Source organism: Glycine max, chromosome 20 (assembly GCF_000004515.6).
Source record: "Glycine max cultivar Williams 82 chromosome 20, Glycine_max_v4.0, whole genome shotgun sequence".
Taxonomy (NCBI): Eukaryota; Viridiplantae; Streptophyta; class Magnoliopsida; order Fabales; family Fabaceae; genus Glycine; species Glycine max.
The window spans coordinates 40,558,133-40,580,161 of record NC_038256.2 but is presented as its reverse complement, the minus strand read 5'-3'; the positions used below and the strand labels follow the sequence as shown (position 1 = coordinate 40,580,161).

Sequence of the window (22,029 nt, the reverse complement as noted above, 5' to 3'; positions counted from 1 at the left end):
AAATCGTTGTCTCAGTCGAAAAACACAACTCATACCCACCCGACCAAACCGAAGGACATCTCGGTCGGAAACAGGACTGTGAAATGCAACCGACAGATTGGATCTAAACGGGCTTTACGGCCACACCTTATGGAGCCATGCGCATCCAATGCCTAAATTACTGGATTAAGTATAACACACTATGCGGTGATTAATATATTAAAAGTTTAAATCAATATCACATTCCTCAATTTCATAAAAAGATTTAAACCCCTTACATAATGGAATAGTTTTGCATTATTAAATTTTGTTGCTTTATTTAATTTTAAAAACGACTCAAATGACTTTCATATTTCTCCTGCTTCATGGTTTTATTTTAAAGCACCATCATCCTTTAAAGCATGGAATGAAACTATCATGAAACCAACTATTATGTCATTTTCTTAATCCTTCAGTCTAGGCCTCAATCCAAAGTATGGCCGATCATTCAGAATGCCACCAGCAGTAACCAATCTTTAAGCCAAACTATCAAGAAACCCACTATCATGTCGATCATGAATTTTGTTTCAAAAGATTAAATAATTTCGCAAATTCCTTCAACACTGAAAATATAGATAAAATCAAACAATTTGGAATTTTTTAAAAGATCAGTCTCAACAAAAGTTTGGCCAACTTAAGGGGGGAAAAAACTCACTACTCACTCGGGGATCCATAATGTCAAAACAGAAAACACTACAATATGTTTATAAGATATGGTAACCGAATAGAAATCCAGCATTTCCATCCAATTAACAAAATTATGCTTTGAGGCGTCCAAAGAACTTCTGCTTCTCCTGTGTGGTCTGGAAGCGACCATGCCCAAACTTTGAAGAGGTGTCGATAAACTTGAGCTTGATCTCCTCCAGAGCAACACGAGAAGTCTGCTTAAGGAGGGATTGGCGCAATGTAATAACCCTTTTCTTGGGACCAACGCAGCATCCCTTGACCATGATATAATCATCCTTAACAACACCATAGTGAGGGAAACCACCTATTGGGGTAATGTCTTTCTCGGTCCTGAATCAGAAAACAAGTAGAGGGGTTAGTTTGACTTACAAACAAAATACTTCCTGCTAAATTTATTGCACAAAACCATAATCAACAAAACACTTACCTATCAAACTCAGTAAGAGCAGAGTGAGATTCATCTCCAGCTTTGCCAAGCTTGTAAACCTTCTTGTTCAACTCTGTTCGGTGGTGGTATCCATTCTGACCAGCCCTGGCAACAGTGAATGAAACTCTTGCAGGATGCCAGGCACCAATACAAGCAACCTTCCTCAAGCCTCTGTGAGTCTTACGGGGAAGGCGGGTAACACCCCAACGAGTGACAACACCCTCATAACCCTTACCCTTGGTCACACCAATGATGTCAATCATCTCATCCTTCTGGAACACGGCATCAATAGGAACCTGTTTCTCAAAGAAACTGTATGCAAAGTCCACCTTCTGTGCAATAGTACCACCATTAACCTGAATTTCCATGATATGGGCTTTCTTCTGCTTCAACCCTTTCATTTTCCTGATCTGTAAGATTTAAGCCAGACAGGCTATTAGGAATATATCTAAATCATGTGATAACTGGAAGGACTCTGAATTTGGAATTTGACAAACACAAAATAGAAGGAACAGGTATTAAATTTCTATAAAATTTCAATCCGATGTAATGGCCAAAAAGAAAAATAGCATAGGTAATAAATGCCATCCTGAATCTTTCTCAACATTCAAACAGGACAAAATGAAAGACACAAATGGGAGTCAGAAATCTCGTGTGGAAAGCGCCACTCATAGCACCTAATTCTATGGTGCTGTGTTAGCACAGGAATTTCATCATTCTCATGTCATGAAAGGCAAAATAATCCCATAAAAAGGATAAATGCTTGGGAAGATAGTGCTAAACATATATATATATATATATAACAACCATTATATAAAATGAAGCAAGGAAAACAAAGAAAAGCATGCAATCACATTAATGTGGTCTTAATACCTGGGTGTGAGCCAAAACACGAACCACAGTAGCATACTTCTTCAGTTTCTCCAGCTGTGCCTCAATGTTTTTCTTTCCCTCCTCAGTTTCATACTGCTTTGAGTACTTGGTGAAGGCCTTCTTCTTGGACTTGCACCAGTTCTTATAAAACCTACGTTTCAGTTCCTCACTCAAGTGCTGAGCCCATACAGTGTTCAATGTTCGGAGACCACGGGGAGTTTTCACATAACCCACAACACCAACAATAACCATTGGAGGGGTCTCAATAATTGTAACAGGCTCACATGTTTCCTTCTTGTGAAGCTCTGATATAGAAAATATTATATAGTTAGATAGATAAAGGATAGTATATAATAAGAGAACGTTACATGTAAACAGTTAAAGAATGCAATACATCATTAGCTTTATAAAATTAAAAACCAACATTCCTTGAAAACACGCATTTTAATATTGTCAAATACATTGAAAACAGTTTTACTTGAGTGAGACAATTCTGCAAAGGAAATCCAGGAATGGACTGTGTAATTCAAAATACTAGAAATCTCAATAATTTGTGGGAAAACGCTATCACAAATTTTCTATATCAAATAAATAAATGATTTCCACATTTAAAAATCTAGGAAACAGTTCGGTAAAAAAATTGAGAAAATAAATCAAACCAGTAACAGTCCCGCTACTGATTATCAAATAAGAAGATAGTAAAACACATGGTTGACAGCATTATATACATCAACTTCAATTAGCAAAAGAGTAATGGTTCTCACTTGATCCTGGCTTCTCGACCTCTCTAACAATGTGAGTCATACCAGCCTTGTAACCCAAGAATGCAGTGAGCTTGGGTGCCTTGGATGGGTCATCCTTGGGGAATGCCTTCACTGCACGAGTAATAGAAAATACAAAGTAACTGAGTTATAACTGACATAACAGTCCATTAAGAAAAACATTTTTCATTAAAAAAACAAATATTAAAGTTCTTAAATTAATGTTATTAAACCCCATAATCACAACAACCATCAACACTCTGGGTTTACGACAATCTTAATAGGCAGTGTCTAAGTCGACTATCATTAGATCAGATCGGCATACTCATGTTTAACACAACAGCATCTTGTTTTACTTTAGAAATTCACAACAGCAATTATGTTAATTGAAAGAACATAAGACAAAAAAGAATTACCTTTTCCCCTGTGACGAGCAGCACGCTTCCTGGGGAGAAATCCCAGTGACCCGTGCCTTGGGTGCTCGAACTTCCTGTGAGACATCCTTATTCTCCTCCTTTAAAAACAAAAATAAGTAATGAAGACTAGTGGCAGGTGATAAATTTAACACCACAAAAATGAGGAAACAAATCGTCGTTAATATTGTGACTACTATCGCCTTCGGATTCGGAAATTTGTGACAACGAAAACAGACATGAAACTGGATCGAAAACAACATCGTTTTTCCTACGAATCTCGAAATGAAAATGAAGAAGACAAAACAAATAGCTCAACGCAGAAAAATAGAATGCTGGAGAGGTGAAGATGAGAGAACCTGAGGCTGCTGCGGCTAGTGAAAGTCCCGAATGAAGGCACTTAACTAAAACCCTACCTAGTTTCTGGCTTTTATAGGAGCACCCCTTTTGTTATATTTATTTTATGGGCTAGGTTTTTATGGGCTTCCGTTCTGATTTTTATAAAAGCCCACCTTGAGTCAAGCAATGGGCCACATTGTGGGAAAAAAAATAATGGAGAAATATCTAAGCCACCAATCGGGAAAGTCTTAAACAAATGGTTACTTCGTGCCGAAATAAACATTAACTTATTATTTTCATTCCATTTTTATGTTAACTTCACATCCACTTTATTTTTTTAATTTAATGAAAATTTCCTATTCTACATACCCCTCTTCCTCACACCACATGTTCCTGCCTTCTATTAGTATTAGTAAATATATTTACACTATTATTTTAAATATATTGTTGTAATGTAAAAATTAATTTGTACTATTTTAAATATTATAGTACTAATAAAAATATTATGTTTTCCTAATATCGCTAATCTGGGCCAACAATTACAGGTCTTCCTTGGTAGTTTCTTCGCAACAGGGGCATCATATCCATAGAGTGCTTGCCTTCTAAAGACACACTCAATTCTCACATATATTGATCCTTGGATGTCATCTAAACCTTTCATATTTATCTATAAATATAGTGAAACATAGATTAGTCTTTCCTTCAAAGCACAATAAAGTATATGCAAGCATAAATCTACTACACTTTTATTCTTACATCAAAGAATACAACATTTCTATTTGAGTATCTATCGTGACGATCAATCCCATCAAATCTTTGAGGAAATTGTACGTAGCATATTTTTTCACCTGATGTAGGATCCATCATGAAGCACATGGCTTCTCGGATTGCTTTGTTGTTGTTTATGTATTGATCACAATCGACATTGAGTAATTAAGGAGCATTTGATATGACTGCTGAGACTCGCACCTTGACAATTAATCAACCAAAACATCATAAAAAATGGTCAATAAAATGGAAAGACACAAGAAATATTAGAAGTTTATGTAAGCAAGAGGAAAGAGACTCTACCAAGGCATTCATAGCACTAGCTTTTTTACGGTGTTTAAATCCTGGTCTTTTCTCATGTGACACATAGGTAGATCGCGCTTCATTGATATTTGATGTTTGGTCAGTTGTTTCTTTTGAACACCTTTTGTTTTCACCTTTTCTGAAAGAGCACACATAGAATTTAAATCAGGGTATGTAATTTCCCAAAGTTTACTCTTTAGAGTCACTTTGTCACATACATTAAGCTCTTCAAATCACTTGGATATGATTTTCCATCTCTTTTATTATGTTTTCGGGCTCAGATAAACATTGATCTGTAAAATTTAATCTCCGCCAAAACGTATGGATTATGTCAAGTGGTATGGTACCAACAACATATCTAGCTAGCTCACATGCACATAGAAGACCATGAGTAGTTCTCATTATACATCCGTAACAATAACTGTTTTTGCCAACATAATTTACACACTCAAACTCAATAGCAATATGATTTAAAGTATACCTTAATACCATGTCAAATAGTTTCTTGTATAAGGTAACTTTAAAAACATGTTCAACCACATGTGTATTTGTCTCAAAATATGTCTTAATTTCAATGTGTTGTAGCGTGATCATATTATTCGTGACTTCCCAAACACTACATAGGTCTCCAAGGTTATTCTGTAACAATCTCTTTAAGGCTCAATGAGCAGACTCAACCCTGCATTTGAAATACACAAACAAATAAACAAAAACAATTATTTTTATCCATTAGACCCTAAACCCTAACACTAAAATATATTTATAATTTTCATACTCATTAGTTGTTATGTTTTCTAGATTCATCACTTTATTCGTCCAGACTTTAACAAATATTTTTTTGTGGGGAATCAATCATGTTTGCTTCACATAGTCAACAAACATTGGTCATGGTCAACAAGCAATTTCAAACTTCATAAGGCAATCATCGAACTCTTGCTCAGAAGGACAATCCACCAAACTCTCCCAGACTTTCATGACATAATCCCATACATTTTTTTGACCGACAAAGGTTTTACATTTTGCCTTCACATTTTTATTAATGTGAAATTGACACAACAAATTGGTTGACTCAAGGAAAATAGTTTTCACTACATTCATCAATATTAAATCTCTGTCGGTAACAATAACTTCAGGGAGTGCATCACATCTTAGAAAAATACCTTGAAACCATTCTAGAGCTCAAACAAGTTTAGACGTTCTCCCCCCAAATATGCAAATGCAGTTGAAAATGCCATCACTATTGGTGTCACACCAACAATGTTAAGTAACGACAACCTATATTTGTTTGTTTTGTAGGTACTATTTATGGGAAATAGTAAATTACAAGCATTGGTTAATTTGACTGCATCAGGATGACTCCAAAATATATCACATACAACATCTTCATCCTTTAATTTATGCCAATGAATATACTGATCTCGTTCAAGAAACTTCATTAGTTGTTGCATTTCAGTATTACTGTCTTTTATAGAAGAATGATATGCATATCTTGCATTGTATATTTGTTTCATTGTTGTACAACTGTTGACATTGTGCTCCTTCAATGTTAGAAGAATATTTTTTGGTTTCACCATTGACTTTATCATATTACCAATAATAATCTTCTCATCCTTAGTCAGTCGACCAATGTTCGCTCCTCTGCGATGCTAATCGGCAAGTGCACCGAGTCGCACAAGTAATATAAAACGATAAGAACCGAGTATTGAATCCACAGGGAACTTGTTTCACTCAAAAAATATATGTTCAATAAGCAAACATTTGTACACCATTAAAAGCAAAATAAATGTCAAGTTGGATTGTTGTGTGAAAATCTAGTCAAATATAAACTAAAATATTTAGAGATTGAGAAGTAAAATAGTCAAGTAAAAAGCGTTGGGTCGTTCTACTGAATCTACTTTGATGTTGCTATGTATTTTTCTCTATTTAACATTATATTAGTGTTCTTATGCTGAAAAATTATCAAAACCAAGATCCCTTGAGTGAATGGGCCTAACTCTATTTAAACATCGTCTTTAATCCCTCAACAAACTTAGTTAAAACGAGTTGCATTAATAAAGACTAAATCACTACATTCCATTCCTATACATACAGTTTTCTAGCTTGCTTTATCAAGTTCTAAGGCTTTAAAGCACTTCCCAGTGCTAAAAATCCTAACTATACATACAAATGGTTGATCAAGTCACAAGCATGTAAAAATAATCATAGATAGAAGCAATGAACACATAAAAACAACATTAAATAGATAGTAAAAGAGTGTTACATCAAAGGTTTAGCCTTCCATTACAAGTAATGAACTTTCAACACAAATGATAGATTTTGAGTAAAGAAAATGGCTAAGAATGGTTGAGGATGTCTCCTCCAACCTCTAGAATCCTAATTTCACTCCTCTAACCTAAACTCTATTGGAGGCTTTGTTTTTGTCGCTCTAGCTTCTCCCTTGACTCTGTTTTTTGACTCCTCTTTTGTTTTACGCCAACTTCAGTGTTTTAAAGGTTCCTTGACATTTCAGATTCTGAAGGCTCGTTTAACGAGATTGGCTCGCTAAGCGCGAGTTAATGAAATTTGGCTCAGCGAGAAAAGACAAATGACTCGTTGGGCGAACACATCTTTGACTGATCCTCTTCTAGAGTTTTTCGGCACGTTAAGCGAGTTGTGTGCCTCGCTTAGCGGATGTTACTCGCTAAGCGCATATGCCTCGCTTAGCGAGACACTAGCTGCTTGAACCTTCTCTTCTTTTAGCCTGAAATTGAAGTGGTTTCAATATTAATTCACAAAATGAGAGTATCCACTATATAAAATCAAATTAAACATGAGAATATGTACAATTCAGACAAAAAGAACCATAAATTGAAAGAAAGATGCTAGTTTCATGTAACTATTCAATACAAAAGTTAGTCGTAAATAACGACTAACAACCAACATATGGATGTCCAACTAATGACCTAGTCAATGCATGATTATGACTCTCACATATTAACCTTAGCATCCATCTTTCACCTCCCACCACTGGTTTTGTTCACAACTTAAAGGAGCACCCACATTTTTTACTACCAGTAAATGTTCATACTAAATCTTTCTTGGCCCTATATTTTCAACTCCTTTCACAACCAATTAAAATAAATGAGGCCCTTTCTTTATTTTCAGTATCTGTGTCTAACCTCATAATCATCGCCACAAAACTAATATCACACGCAACAAAGCGAACCCAATACAAAACATCATCACAGGTAACAAGCACCTACAAAAGGGACAATATATGTTTATTATTCAATGGACATTCATTTACTTACTTTAACAACAACAAAAAACAAAATCATATCAATACCTGAGAAGTATTGAAGATATCAAAACAATCAATATTTTGAAACACACCAGGTTCGTCTCCATTTTCTTCATTCGTATTAACTTCTTCTGACATTATGTTGTCATACATTCACTGATCTTCGTCCATTTTAACAAAACATTCAAAAAAATTCAATGACAGACAAACAAACAACCCTTAACAACACCATACATTTACTATCACACAATTTTTTTTTATTTTTTTTACTACATTTAATAATATAATATATTAAAATTGATAAACACATATATTAAAATTTAGACTTGTATAAACTAATATATGACACAATTTTATTATTGCACAAAGTAGTTAAAGTAATATTATAAAGGTTTAATTACTAGTATGATCCTTGCTACAAAAAAAAAAAATATCAACTTTTTTTATTACCTTTGAGTCCTTGCTAAAAAAATATATAAAAAATAACTACCTACAAATTAGTTATAAAATATCAACTTTTTTTTATTACGAATTATGTTGCGATAAATTATTTATAAATTACTTACTAATATTTTTGTAGTTAATTGTAATTCATAAAATTAATCATATTTTGATTAATAGGACAAAAAAGGAAACAAAATATAAACTATAGGATTAAAAAGATCTCTTTCAAATTATAAGGAATAAAAGATAACTAAAATACAAATTACAAAGACTAAAAAAATACTTTTAAAATAAAATAAAGATGTAAATTATTTTAAAATAAATACCTCTTTCAAACTATAAAAACTAAAAGGTTCAAATTATGAAATTATACATATTTAAACATATTATAAATAATATAACTAATTATATTAAAAAACAATAAAATAAAATTTTATTTTTATTTTTTAAAAAATTTGGTTATACGAATTGACAATCCATATAACACTTATGGATTAACAATCCGTATGAAACTTACAGTTTGTCAATTCGTATGAATTATACGAAATGCCAATTTGTAAGAAACAACAAATTACTAATTCGTAAGTTTTATTTGAATTGTCAATCCGTCAGTTTTATACGGATTGGGAATCCATATAAAACTAGATCGAAACTCCCAAAGAAAAAATTATCTTATCTCTGCCTTTAATCGTCACACCAACTACCACCACAACCACCACTTGCCAACGAACCATCATAACCAATGCGCTTCGACCAAAACGGACACAACAACAAAGGACCAGCTCTCACAACAATGAATGCGAAGAAAAGAATGAATGGTGCGTGAAGAAGAAAAATGAACAAGTTAGCAAGATTAGTTTGGGAATTTACAAAAAATTGTTGGGTGCACAAGAACTTTATTGGGTGCAGGAAGAATGTCCCAAAAATTGAGTGTCATTGTTTTATGTAAGTTTTTGTTGATCCATGTCTTGTGGTTTTGGGCTGGGCACTGCTACACAAGAAGTTGGGTCGAGGCATTGGGTCTTGAAGTTGGGTCGAGGCATTGGGTCTTGTTTTCAGTGTTTGTTCTTCTATGATCTTTTGGACAAATAAAAAAAAAAAAGTTAACCACCGAGTATGACTAATGAAGCTACTGTCATTATTGCCAAAGCACATTAGAAACAAAACGATTTAACAAATTGTTTAGTATTATGATTTATGAATATGAATGAAATAGCCATTACTTAGTACTTAGTGAGCCGTTTTGAGTCTTTTCTGTTTCTTGACCTTTCTTTGCACCAATTCTTAATTCACATTTAGCCATTAATATTTTAGATAGATGATTTTGTTCTTTTACACTGACGACTCTTATATATATATATATAAGGCCAATCTGCATATGCATATGCATATTCTATAAGAAATGGCTTCAACTCACAAGGTCTTTGCTGTGACAATTCTTCTTCTTGCTGTGAACATGGCTTCACCATCATCATCATCATCATCATCCAATACGAGCCTTGTTGCACGGTTGAAGCTTGATGGTGAGTCATCAAATTGCTGGGACTCGTTGTTTGAGCTGCAAGCATGCACTGGAGAGGTCATAACCTTCTTCCTTAATGGTGAGACATATTTGGGCCCAAGTTGCTGCCAGGCAATAAGGATTGTGGGCCATGATTGTTGGCCCGACATGATTGCCTCACTGGGCTTCACCACTGAAGAGGGTGATGTTCTTCAGGGCTATTGTGACTCTGAAAAAGAACAACTCCATTCTCCTCCGTCTCCCACGTCACCAACCACTGTTGTTCATGATTTTGATGATGCAACCACCAAAGTGCTGCTTCCTTAATTAATGAGTAGAGCTACTCTTGTGCCTTGGTTTGGACTTTGGTCAATAAAACATATGTACATGAAAAAAGAATGGGATACTTCAATTGTCTTCTTTGATAATAAAAAAATTTAAAATATATTTTTGATCTGAAAATCTGTAGTCTTTTTGTTGTGAGTATTTCAAAAGTTTTAGTGTTCGATCACTGTTTCACATTGAATAAATGAGAAGTAAAAAAAATTAAGAGAAGTATTAAAAATGATTTTATTTTTTAATTAAATAAATAAATCATCTTTTCTATGTTTTTTTCTGATACGTCTAGACTTGATCTGACACTATTAATTTGATTGGATCTATTGGTGTTTTTTTTTCCTTAGTCAAATATTGTCTATTATGATATACAACCTGATTGTCTCACCTAATTAACTTTTCCTCAATCTCCAATTCTCCTCTACACTATTAAAATCCATGACAGTGTTATCACTCACCACACGCTACATACATGTATAAACATTGGTTGGTGTTGATGGAGAAGGCTTAGAAGTTAAAACATAAGAATAAAATATACAAGTGATCCTTCACTTACTTTTTGTTTTTAAATTGGTGATCATTTTTTTTAGGTATCTTAATTTTTGAACATTCTAAAATAGTCTTCTTACTCATTTAATTCATGACACGCTAATTTTTTTTGAAAATATGAAAGGTTTAACAAGTCACACGCTAATCACTCTGCATGATATAATAATCACAACAGAAGTGTATATATTTAGTTTATTATTGAAACTGATATTCTATTTAGGCTGTTGTTATCTAATCTAATTAACAAAACATAATATTTAATTAAAATTGTTCTATTAAAAAAGAAAAATTCATTAAAACAATAGAAAATAGAAAATTTTCAAATATTATTTTCACAAAAATAATTTATCGCCACACCTTTCCCACAAGTTCTTTTAACAGTTTTACATTTCATAGTTTTGAAAACTACTTGCATAAGCATAAAGAACCAAGCAAGCTGCTCCCAATATATATAAGTAAATATGTGCAATTGAATTTTTATCTGTCAGATGCTTTAGAAACTGGGATGACATCAGAGCTCCCCCACCATATGGGTGTGATGTTTGATGCAGTGGTCATGTTATTGTTAGGGACCCCATATTGTACCAGCAATATGAGAAAAGCAATGGGGAATTAGAGGGTAGAAAAGAGAAAAGCAAATGAAGCAATCGATTGCTTTCTTAATCCAAGGAACAAAAAGTGCCAACCATTCCAAAGTAGAATGTAAGAGCATCTTAATACATGGTATAATCATCACTCTTAAAGCTACTTTAGACCCAATTCACAGTCCATGGTGCTACCTCATTGGGTTACCCTCCCTACCCCATCCCTCTCTTTTTCTCTACATAATTTGCGCTCCAACTCTCTCTCATTTTCTCTTCATCCTCATAGCAGCAGTAAAGCCATGGTGTGTAATGCAATATGAAGTCCAAATGACCCAATCATCACCTGCACCACAACCACAATAGAATCCAACTCCCAATCAGTAACGCATCAATCCCCACTACTTGTGTCAAATAAACATATTTATGATACATGTGCATGTTTCTGGCTAATGAATCACACTTAGGTACACACATACTAACATCAACTAAAAGATAACACATTATGATTTATGTGCGTGTTTCTACTTACTGGATAATAAACCACATTTAGATACACACATAGCTACAAACTTTGTGTGCACCTTTGTGGCCAATTAACCACATTTAGGTGCACTAGCATCAATTATAAGATAACATACAACAATTATGATTCATGTGCATGTTTTTTTGTAGCAAATAAATCAAATTAAGGCATTTAGCACCAAAACATACACATACACACATTAGGTGCACTAACACCAATTAATAGATAAGCTAGGTTAAAAAAATAAAATCTGTCGCCACAATTTCGGCCACAACGTCAGATTTTTTTAATCATTGCAGCCACATTATAACCATAATCGTGGCTACATAAGCATTTTTGTCTGCAATATCAAGAATTACAAGTTTTTACAAGTTTATCACAAAATTGTGACCGCAACCACAATTTCGCCGTGTTGCATGATATTGTAGATAAATGTGGTTGATGTGGTTATGGACCCTCCAAAAATCTTGATGTTGCCACTGAAATTGTGGTTACATATGGTCTACTCATAACAGCATAACAGAAACAGAAACACCACATAAAATGAGTGCATGCTTTTGGAGAGAGAGAAGGGTATGGTAAAATGGGCACCTGTTCTTGATGGCCAGAAGTGATGGGTAAGGGGCGTATGGTAGCAGAATCAACTTCACCAGTAGGAAGAGGAACTGCAGGGTTGCTGTTAATGAAGGGCATGCCACCACCTTTATCCGGCACTAACGGAATTGTCACTGGCGAACCTGCTTGTGCTTGTGCTTGTGGTGCAGGACCAGGTGAAGAAGCTTCTTGTCCAGGACGAAAAGGCCACGGAAACGAAGGAGAAGATGGCACCTCTCCACCAGAAGAAGGAGCTGGTGTTGCCACTGGAGAATGTTCTGGAGCCATTGCTGAAGAAGCTACCTCTATGGCTAGCTTTTGAGAATCTTGGCATGCCTTGAGTGACCCATTGTGGAAGGTAAAGTAGAAAAAACCAGGCCGAGATGGATGCCACTGAAAGCCATTAACTTTGTTAAGAAAATTGGAAAATTTTCACACTGCTGAAGATAATGACACCGAAAAACATTAACTTTGTCAACAAAGTTGGGAAATTTAACGTTGCTGAAGACAAAGGATGAGGCTTTGAGGGCCTTACTGTGAAGGGGTTGCTGAGAAGAGTGGCTTGAGTGATGTTACAGAGCTTGAAGGCTTTCTCGTTCTTGAAAATGTAGAGGTTGTAGTGTTGCTTGTGCTTGAAAACTGAAAACAGAGGAGAGGCAGAGTAATTGTTAGATGCTAGCTAGTGTTACCTATTGTCTGTGAAGATTGCAAATCTGGCCGTTAGTACTTACTGATGGAGTCACCGATGGAAACTGTGGGGCTCTTCCACTCGGAAGATCCATCTACTAGTATTGTGGTTGAATGTGAAAGCTTGAAGAGTGAAGGTAGGAGAAAGAGAAAGAGAATGGGGAAGTGCATTGTGGCGAACGTGGTTTGTTTTTTGAAGGAAAATTGCAAAGAGAAGGGTGAAGAATTAGAGGAGGGTTTGTAGGCTGTGTTGTATTTATGTCGACAATTATGGAATAGCAAAAGAAAAGGGTTGTGGTTACTAGTTTTCTTAGTATATTAACGAATGAATTAAAAAGAGAAAATAATTATTTAAATATTATAGAAGAACATAAAAAAAATTATAAATAATATAATTTGTATATGTTAATAATTTTTTTTTTAATTTTGTAATCAATATTCTAAAAATACTGATTAAGAAAAAAAGGATTTTGAAAACTGTGTTTATTTGGTGTGTGCAAGAGAGAGAGTGTGTGGGGAAGGAGACTGTTAAATTGTCAGGTGAGTTTGGCTTTTTGATAAGAGTTTGAATGGGTGCCAGACATGGGTGTCGGGATGGTGTGCTGATATTATTATTTTACACAGGAAAAGGTGGTGTGATTTTGTTTCTGAAAAATCTACCCTCATTGTGATAAAAGAGGTTAAAAAATGGACAGGGGCACAATCACAAGGAAAATTTTTGGGGCACTGAAGTATGATGATGGGGATTATAATTCTAAAATGATTAGTGCGGTGATTATATATCCCTGCAGTCAACATACTGAATGTTGATTTCATTTTTCAATTCAAAAAACCTGTCTTCTTGGGTGGTGAGAAATAGAAATTTGCCTTTCTCCTTTACTCCTTTTATTATTTTGAATGAAATCTTGCTTCCTACTTTGTACAATGCAATGCTGCTCACACTTTAATGCAAGCGGGAATAAATTTTTCAAGCTATCCTATTTTTTTTCCTGCTTGTTAGGTAACAAATTTTACTATATTTAATATGACTACTAATAGTTTTTTATTTCTTGGATTAGGGTACTTCATTTTTTTGTGTGTGTGTGGATGTTTAACTTCTTTGTATTACATTAAGCTTTCAATAACAGATATGATGTATGGTCAGTTCATATGATTCTTCTCTTGCGTTTTTTTCCTTATATCCATGATACTTACTTTTTGTCCATACGTGTGGTATCATCTCAATCAAATAACTACTACCAACTAAACGAAAACCTGCACACCAAAATTAGTAGGAGAATCAAATGCCATGTACGATATTAAATTTATGAAAAGATATATAGCTCTCGTAAAGCAATATAATATGTTTTTCATTCTCTCCATCTTCGTTAATCTCACACTAAACACTTTATCATTAGTTTTATTTCTCCTTTTTGTTGTGAGATGACTTAAATCATGAACCTTTTTAGTAAATTTTTGGACAGCATATTTGATTCATCATGATTTGGATTTCTTTTTCTTTTGATAAATGATCTTCAGTCCATAAGATTTTGATCAAGTGATGGAGTTACAATACTATTTAAGCTGCAGCTATTAACGAAGCTGGCATAAAGTTGAAAATTAGATAAAAATAATGATATAAGCTTTTCCTTGTTTCGGTATCTTGCTAATCGTAAAGGTAACCTTGATATAATTTCAAATATAGCAATACCGGATTTTGCTTCAAATCTAATCACCCAGGTATGTAGTTTAAAATAGAACGATGTTTTTTGGATATTCCAATGCCCATATACGCCTCAAGAGAAAAAAAAAATAGAAAAATGAAAACTAATAGACATAAAAAATGGGTGGATTCGAAAAGTATAAAAAAAAATGAAGGATATGAAATGGTTGTTTATAATATTGAGATGTCCATATATAACAATAACATTCTTTGAACTAAGCTGATCAGAAAAAATCGATTCATCAGAACTCAAGCCATGCAAAGTCAATTTTGAAAGAAATGGATGGATTCGAACAACCCAACAGGTATTCGGGTTGGGAAAACAATTTGAAATGGATTACTAAGGTTGGGTGCGGATTTGTATTTTTTTTCACCCGTTGAAATGGAACCTGACTGCTGGCCCACCCAACCAGATGACACAACTAGTCGGATACGGGTTGAATGTTGGAATGGTGTTTGATTCAAATTGGATTTTTTGGACTTGAATCCGTACTTTGAACAACAACATTCAGCCACATGATTCATTTTCCTTTTACCGTTAAAGCTCTGAACTCCTGTCCTAAACATTTAACCTAGCACCAACACTGTCACAGACATCGGACACGACACAGACACGTGGACATCTGTCAAACACATCAAACTCAATCCGAATACGGACGTCGGTGTCAGTGTCGTGTCAGACACCGAATATGACAAGAGACTAAAGTGTCTGTGTTTCATAGCATTTAACATAAGATTAATTTTTAAATTGACACTTGGTGACTAGTGTTATTGCTGTAGAATGGTACAACCCTACGGATGTAGGGACAGTCAAGATATAAGGCTCGATGTCTTTCCCTAAGGTAGCAGCTTTGCTCTCATTTGTTAATCTCAACATGTGGTCCAACTTACAGATAACGAAACCACCAGGATTGCAACGACAAAGAGGAAGCATCATATTTATTGTCTTTAGTCTATTTAATATTTTTTCCTCCTTTGCTCCTCGTTTCTCAAGAATTCTCTCAATTTATAAAATCATTATTAACTTCGGTTTTCTAGAAGAGGCCTGTTGATAAAACAAAAAATTTAACAATATGGCAGTAAGACTGAAATAGCGACACATCTCCAGATATCAGTGATTATCTTTCATATGCACGGCAATTTATACGCATTGACAGATCGCATAAAACATTTATGGTAGATTCAAGCTCCGCATTCAGTTCACTCACATTCAATCCTCAAACTTTTCATTTATCTATTTCACTCACCCGTAGTGTATCCTCTAACTTACACTCATTCGTGATATGGTGTTTCAATTGACTATTATACATTTTTCTGCCTATTTCACTCACCGTATCTATTCACTTTGGTCCAAAACATGAAAACAGAGGCAAGATTGGTAGAGGAATTGCCTTCAGATTATTAATTCAAGGTTAGATTTTATTATGATTAAATCATTAAAAAAATAGTAACATCAATGTACATTAATTCAGGAATTTAGTGAATAATATGAAACACAAAACTGATACTTTCAACCCACGAATATTAATTTTTTTCTCTAAGAACAATGACTATATACAATGTGTGTATCTGATGACTACATCTAAATTATAATAGAGTATACTCTGTATTTGAGAAATTAATCTTTCAAGGTTAGATTTTTAAATTAATTCAGTTGTTAATAGTCATACAGAGCAATAACATATTCTGTTTATATTTTTATTTATGTTTCACCATTTAATAATAGTAAATTTTATATTGTAAATAGAGTTTAGAAATCATGGATGAAGATCAGAATAATTGGAATGAAATGATTAAGGTAGTGATGATGGTTAGTAAACTGACATGTTCAATAAATTCAAATTAAGGATCACGATAGAAATTTCAAGACTATTATCAAATATACATGATATGATATAACATAGTAGTATTACTTAAACTTATGGTGAAGTTAATAGGAGCTTTACTCTAAGATGGAAAGATGAATTAGAGCCTACTTGGCATCTCCTAGATAGTAATGATAAGATACACTCTATTAAATACAACCAAGATCTTCAGAATCCAACTATAGTGGCTGACTGGACTGAATTGAGAGATTACTATGGCCAGACAAGTAACCATGACCTAGTTTGGATCATCAATTTTCTTATTGACTATCTACAAAAACACCTTTCAACCACAAGCTTATCCAAAGTGGTATTTCTTGTACCATCAAATTTCTAACTCAGTCACCTTTAAAGTCTTAATAAATCACTACAAAGTAACTTGTAGTAATTTGGTGAGTAATTCAACATTGTATACATAATAAGTACATCTCCCTATGAAATTTTTAAAAACATATACATATCTAATATAAACTTAATCTTAATTTTAGGATATGTCAAGTACTATGTACTCGTTTATGAAAGATACAAAATTCAGTCTTGTTAATTTGAAAGGGACTACAAAATAGAATGCAAGATTATTTACAATTAATATAGGAAATATGCAAAGATTGGTTCTCAATAGAAATCTTTTGCAAATTCACAAAATTTGAAAGCTGCCAGGAAATTATATTTGAATTTCCATATCCAAAATTTAACTTTGTTCTATTCTGGATTTGTTTGTAATTTAAGTACATTATATTTTACCAATCTCTGTAAACTTTTGTTTTAACTCTTTATGGTGTATTTTGTAAGGAATGATGCTAGCAATGATTTTGCTATCATTTTGTGAACTAAACAATTTTATTATATAAAATATATAGCATATTCCAATTTTATTAGATTTAATTTTCATTCTTTTTTTTTCATGGATGACTTATGTTTTATTTTGGGGTTTTTACAACTTTAAATGCTAAGTTGTGTTAAATATAATTACAATTAATTTTCAACTTAATAACTTGGTCCATAATTATTTAGTAACAGGTGAAATATTGTATTTTGTGTTTTGCATTTTAGAGATTTTAGTTTTGATATTTCCTAATAATGTTATATTAGTTTTGGTTTTTATTTACTAAATTTTACCCATTACAACTAAATATATGCAATTATATTATATATTTAATTTTACAACTTACCTGTGAGTCTAAACTAGTTTCTATATACTTTTATCTCCAAATAATATCTGTTTAAGCCATGACTACATTATAATATTATATACTAGTCTACAAATCCCCTATGCCCTCTACTATTACACATTGGCATTCTGCGCAGGGTAGCAAACAGGATGTTTAATTTGTATCTAAACTACACGGTCCAACTCCATATTTCTGCTTTTACCTCCTGAGAATAAGCAAATGTTGTTTCTTAAGTAATAAGGAATTTTTCTTGGCGATTCAGGTTCCAATTCCTTCTATCTCTTCACATCTTTAACCACGATTGCCCTTGAGACTAACCGTTAGGCTGAGAACTATGATTTTTAAGAGATAATGATTAATTTGCTTATTTCCCCACCACTGATGTGGTTAATATTCAGTTCCTGTCCTGCACCACTGGAAAATTTGATCTACCATTGCAAGGAGCGAGCCCTACGGAGTATACATGGTGGCTTTTGCTTCTGCGCGATAGGGAGTACTTTTTCCATTAGCTGCCCAAAAAACACCTAGGTCAGTCGTAATCCGATTATTTTCTATAGCTACTAACATCTATTCTATAAATCCACACTTTATTAGAGTGATAGGCTGGTAGCTCAAAATTCAATGCTAACAAGCTTCATGAAACAAAACAACTAGGTCAAATACCATACTTGGCAAACTAGTTTTTTTGCATCTGTCTTAAATCATTCAGAATTAGCACTGGGTTAATCGGCCTATCTCTTGATATCTCATAGCATATACAAGCAACCTTCGAGAATCAATAAAACATATGTGCATTCATGATTAATTAATAATTACCAGTCACGTTGCCATAGGCAAAAAATCTAGAAGAAATGTTCATCGATAACATATTCTGTCAGTAGCATGTAACCTGTACCCTTCAGCTAGAGTATCAACTGGGAAAGAATTTCTTCAAAGCAATATGCAAATCAAGTTTTAAGAACAAATCAGTACCTGCTTGTACCTCTCCTTTTTCCTCTCAGCCTGCACAAAAAATATGTTCAGTCAGAGATCAACGGGAAAAATCCATAATAAAATCTAAAGCTGGAAAGGCAACGAGAAATACAACAAACAAAATTAGAACTTGTATTACAGGCTACACTCAAACCACTTACATCCCCTGTTTTGGGAACATTCGGTCCAAAATGTGGGTTGAAGAAACATTCCAAATTTAAACATGCTAGCAAGGAAAAAAAGCACAGTAGCATGTGTTGAGAGAATAGAAATCGGGAATGACAGATTTAGAGATGAATTCTGAGACAAAAAAAAGCTTTCTTGCTTGGTAGAGTGAAGACTCAATAACAAAATGTTTTCAGCAATGAGCAGGGCAATATTTCTGTTTATAAACAACAGTGAAGTTAGCACACTAATTATAATTTATAGTAGCAGTAGGAATACGGGATTTTCTGAATAAAAAAATCAGGGTTAAAATCATACATAAAAGGTAACAACAATCATTACTCACAAAATATGACAAAAAGAATCATCAGATGTATCCTAAACATAGTACAAACACAATAAAATGGTTATAGATTATCTGAATTTTCTTCATTACTATTACCAAGCATACCACATTTTTCAAAACTTATCTCAAAACCAGAATAAGAGACTCGTCTAAAATGTAGAAGAGAGGGAGGGGGGGGGGGGGGGGGGAGGGGGGGGGAGAGATACTAGAATTGGATCCAAAATTGAAAAAGTATTAAGGAAATTAAGAGCAGAACCCCACTAGAAATACCCATGGTTTCAAAAACATTTACTCCAACCACATGCTGATAAACTAGAGCAAGGATAGCTCTGATTGGATGAGAAATTGAGAATGATAGTGTAAAGTGTAAACTCATTTATGACGAGAGCAATAGAAAGAGGACTTGAAAACTTGTAAACCCATGAATGCAATCAGCAGTCCCAAATATTAATGGATCGCACCCAACAGCAGAGTAATGAAACCATGTCAGGGAACAAAGACAGGCCAAAATACCCAATCAAGCCAACAAAATGAAACGAAAAGTCAGCACCGGAAGGGTTTCAAGTTCAACACAGAGCAAATACTTATTGTCCCCAGCGATGATTACAAAAAAGACAAATACTAGCATGACTTATGAAAGTATTATCCTCTGGACAAAAATTAAAAAACACATAAGAAGAGCACCTTTTCCTTCAAGAGCTTGTCATTTTCCTCCTCTAGTTTCACCGCCAAGGACTCCAATTCCACTTGGTATGCCTGAAACAGCGAAATTCACATCACAAAACACAACACAAACACACAAATCATATTAAAATTAGTAAATATATACCTGCTTGCGTTCCCTGGACCTAGCAGCAGATTCTCTGTTTTTTATCATCCTCCTCTGTCTCTGCTGCGCGGCCTTATCCAACTGCTCCAAAACGGGACGCCGTCTTTTAACCCTCCCCCCTTCGACGACCTCGACGCCGTTTCCGAAGCCTATGACGGAGCCTTCTGCGGCGGCGGAGTCGTGAAACGGCGTCGTGGGAAGGTGGTCGAAGGAGAAGAGGGTGCCGCTGCCGAGCCTCTCGGTGAGTGGCATTGGCATCTTGATGTTGTTGTTGTCGTAGTCGGGTTCTTGGTCTTGGTCGGCCTTGGCGAGGAAGTCCTCGAGGGTCATCATCTCCTTGTCGTAGTCGTCGTCGGGGGCCTCCTCCTTGCACTCACGGCGGTCGCCGGCCACGATCTCCCGCCACACGTCATCGACGGTTTTAGGGGCGGGGGCGGCGGGGATGGGGATGAAGTTGGTGGTGGGAGAAGGGGAAGGGGAGGTTTCTGATTTTCGTGAATTCGAAGTCGCCATCGATCATTCAATTTCAACTCAACGTCTCTCTCTCTCTCTGTATGTGTCTGTCTCTTTCTCTCTCCTAGGGTTTTGGGATTTGGGAGTGAACTAAGTTTAGACTTGCAGAGAGACCCCCAATGCCTTGTCGCCGGCTGTTTTACTTCTTTTCTTTTGTTTTACGATTATAATTTTTATTGGATTTAATTTATATATTGTGATCTGCTGTAATATTAAGTTTATGACATTAATGCTTTTTTGTAATATTTATTTTAGAAAAAATTGCTTATGTTTTGAAAGTATAAAGAGTTTTTGTACTACTTTTTTTTTAATAATTAATACATTCAAGTAATCTAATCCTCCTCTAATCATATGGACTCATTTTGAAATAAAATGATATTTTTAAGTATGTTTTTAGATAATGAACGTTAGATAAAATTATCATTATATTTCTAAAGTGTAAAAATAATCTGTGCTAATAACTTTCGGTAAGTTTTTGTACTACTATTTATTCAATTACGCTTAATAGTTTATCAACATATCATTGACAGACTAATTTATTGTTTTAAAAATTATTTTCTTTTAATTTAATCTCTGAAACTTCATAACATGTTATTTTATAAAGAAGTTATAGAGTTATTATAAATTAGTTAATAAAGAGTTAATTTTAACTTTAAAAAAATTATTTCATTTTTCTATTTTTTTCTCTTATAAATACTTCTAACTGACGAAGCTTACCCAAGCAGTTTTTTATTCTTAGTACTTTAGACTAATAGTTATACAAATCAAGTTCTTTATTTAAAAAGTTATACTCATAATATTTTTTATTTACCAGTGTAGATTTTTTAAAAGTAACAGTGTGCGATTTTTTTTACAAATGTTAGTTCACCAGTAAATTAGTAAAGAAAATAAAAGTAAAAGAATTATATGATAAATATTTATTTTATTAAAAGTAAAAACAAATCATTTTTAACTAAGTAAATTATTTAGTAAAATATATTAAATATTTTTAAATTAGAATTTCATGAATTTAATGTATCTATAGCACAAATTTAAATAGACTTTTATATTACTAAATAAATTCTTATGCTGTAAAAAAATCATATATTATTTATCAAATAATTTAAATTTCACACTTTTTTTAGGTTTTATATTAATTTCCCTCATATAATCTTTCAATAGTATTTTTGCAGTAAAAATATCTTTTTAAGTGACTAAAAAAACAATAAGATACTAATAAGAAATGAGTAAAAAAAGTATTGAAAATTATATTATTTTTTTAAGCAATAGTGTATTTTTATTTTTTTTACCAAAAAATGTTCATGATTAATTTTTTATATAGTAGAAGGAAATCCAAAATCATGTATTTTCTAAAATAAAAAGATTAAATATCTCTATT

At 33.7% G+C, this 22,029-nt stretch overlaps 4 protein-coding genes across 5 annotated transcripts; 1 reads left to right on the top strand and 3 right to left on the bottom strand.

Moving 5' to 3' along the window:
* Positions 1-525: 525 nt before the first annotated feature.
* On the bottom strand, positions 526-3,597 carry LOC100819132 (60S ribosomal protein L3). Its single transcript, NM_001289340.2, has 6 exons — positions 3,539-3,597; positions 3,183-3,280; positions 2,770-2,880; positions 2,006-2,310; positions 1,133-1,542; positions 526-1,035 (listed from the first exon to the last, which is right to left on the bottom strand). Exons 2-6 carry the CDS (start codon positions 3,265-3,267, stop codon positions 777-779), a joined length of 1,170 nt encoding a protein of 389 aa, NP_001276269.2. The 5' UTR covers positions 3,268-3,280; positions 3,539-3,597; the 3' UTR covers positions 526-776.
* A 6,118-nt stretch (positions 3,598-9,715) lies between these two features.
* On the top strand, positions 9,716-10,141 carry LOC100801164 (egg cell-secreted protein 1.1). The gene has a single exon (XM_003555359.5). The coding sequence runs from the start codon at positions 9,716-9,718 to the stop codon at positions 10,139-10,141; it is 426 nt and encodes a 141-aa protein (XP_003555407.1).
* Positions 10,142-11,338: 1,197 nt separating this feature from the next.
* LOC100800621 (uncharacterized) lies at positions 11,339-13,362 on the bottom strand. Its single transcript, XM_003555358.5, has 4 exons — positions 13,132-13,362; positions 12,936-13,039; positions 12,398-12,793; positions 11,339-11,626 (listed from the first exon to the last, which is right to left on the bottom strand). The coding sequence occupies exons 1-4, from the start codon at positions 13,256-13,258 to the stop codon at positions 11,564-11,566; spliced, it is 690 nt and encodes a 229-aa protein (XP_003555406.1). The 5' UTR covers positions 13,259-13,362; the 3' UTR covers positions 11,339-11,563.
* Positions 13,363-17,829: 4,467 nt separating this feature from the next.
* On the bottom strand, positions 17,830-20,882 carry LOC102659969 (G-box-binding factor 4). Of its 2 annotated transcripts, XR_005890304.1 has the most exons (5): positions 20,139-20,882; positions 19,994-20,065; positions 18,799-18,828; positions 18,643-18,715; positions 18,276-18,335 (listed from the first exon to the last, which is right to left on the bottom strand). XR_005890304.1 is itself a non-coding variant. In XM_041013355.1 (4 exons), exons 1-4 carry the CDS (start codon positions 20,649-20,651, stop codon positions 18,255-18,257), a joined length of 696 nt encoding a protein of 231 aa, XP_040869289.1. In that variant the 5' UTR covers positions 20,652-20,882; the 3' UTR covers positions 17,830-18,254. The 2 variants fall into 2 exon arrangements, 1 of the variants encoding a protein (XP_040869289.1); XM_041013355.1 differs by lacking the exon at positions 18,643-18,715 and having other exon boundaries at positions 17,830-18,335.
* Between the last annotated feature and the right edge of the window lie 1,147 nt (positions 20,883-22,029).

Excerpts from the sequence above, each read along its gene's own strand:
- LOC100819132 (NM_001289340.2), bottom strand. The coding sequence starts at position 3,267 with ATGTCTCACAGGAAGTTCGAGCACCCAAGGCACGGGTCACTGGGATTT. Across the intron at positions 2,881-3,182 it reads TGCTCGTCACAGGGGAAAAG|TGAAGGCATTCCCCAAGGAT; the intron begins GTAATTCTTTTT and ends TTACTCGTGCAG. Across the intron at positions 1,543-2,005 it reads GTGTTTTGGCTCACACCCAG|ATCAGGAAAATGAAAGGGTT; the intron begins GTATTAAGACCA and ends TAAATCTTACAG.
- LOC100801164 (XM_003555359.5), top strand. The coding sequence starts at position 9,716 with ATGGCTTCAACTCACAAGGTCTTTGCTGTGACAATTCTTCTTCTTGCT.
- LOC100800621 (XM_003555358.5), bottom strand. The coding sequence starts at position 13,258 with ATGCACTTCCCCATTCTCTTTCTCTTTCTCCTACCTTCACTCTTCAAG. Across the intron at positions 12,794-12,935 it reads TTCTCAGCAACCCCTTCACA|TGGCATCCATCTCGGCCTGG; the intron begins GTAAGGCCCTCA and ends AATGGCTTTCAG. Across the intron at positions 11,627-12,397 it reads CTTCTGGCCATCAAGAACAG|GTGATGATTGGGTCATTTGG; the intron begins GTGCCCATTTTA and ends GTTGTGGTGCAG.
- LOC102659969 (XM_041013355.1), bottom strand. The coding sequence starts at position 20,651 with ATGGCGACTTCGAATTCACGAAAATCAGAAACCTCCCCTTCCCCTTCT. Across the intron at positions 18,829-19,993 it reads ACAAGCTCTTGAAGGAAAAG|GCTGAGAGGAAAAAGGAGAG; the intron begins GTGCTCTTCTTA and ends TTTTTTGTGCAG. Across the intron at positions 18,336-18,798 it reads AAAAGGAGAGGTACAAGCAG|CTAATGGAAAAAGTACTCCC; the intron begins GTACTGATTTGT and ends TTTTTTGGGCAG.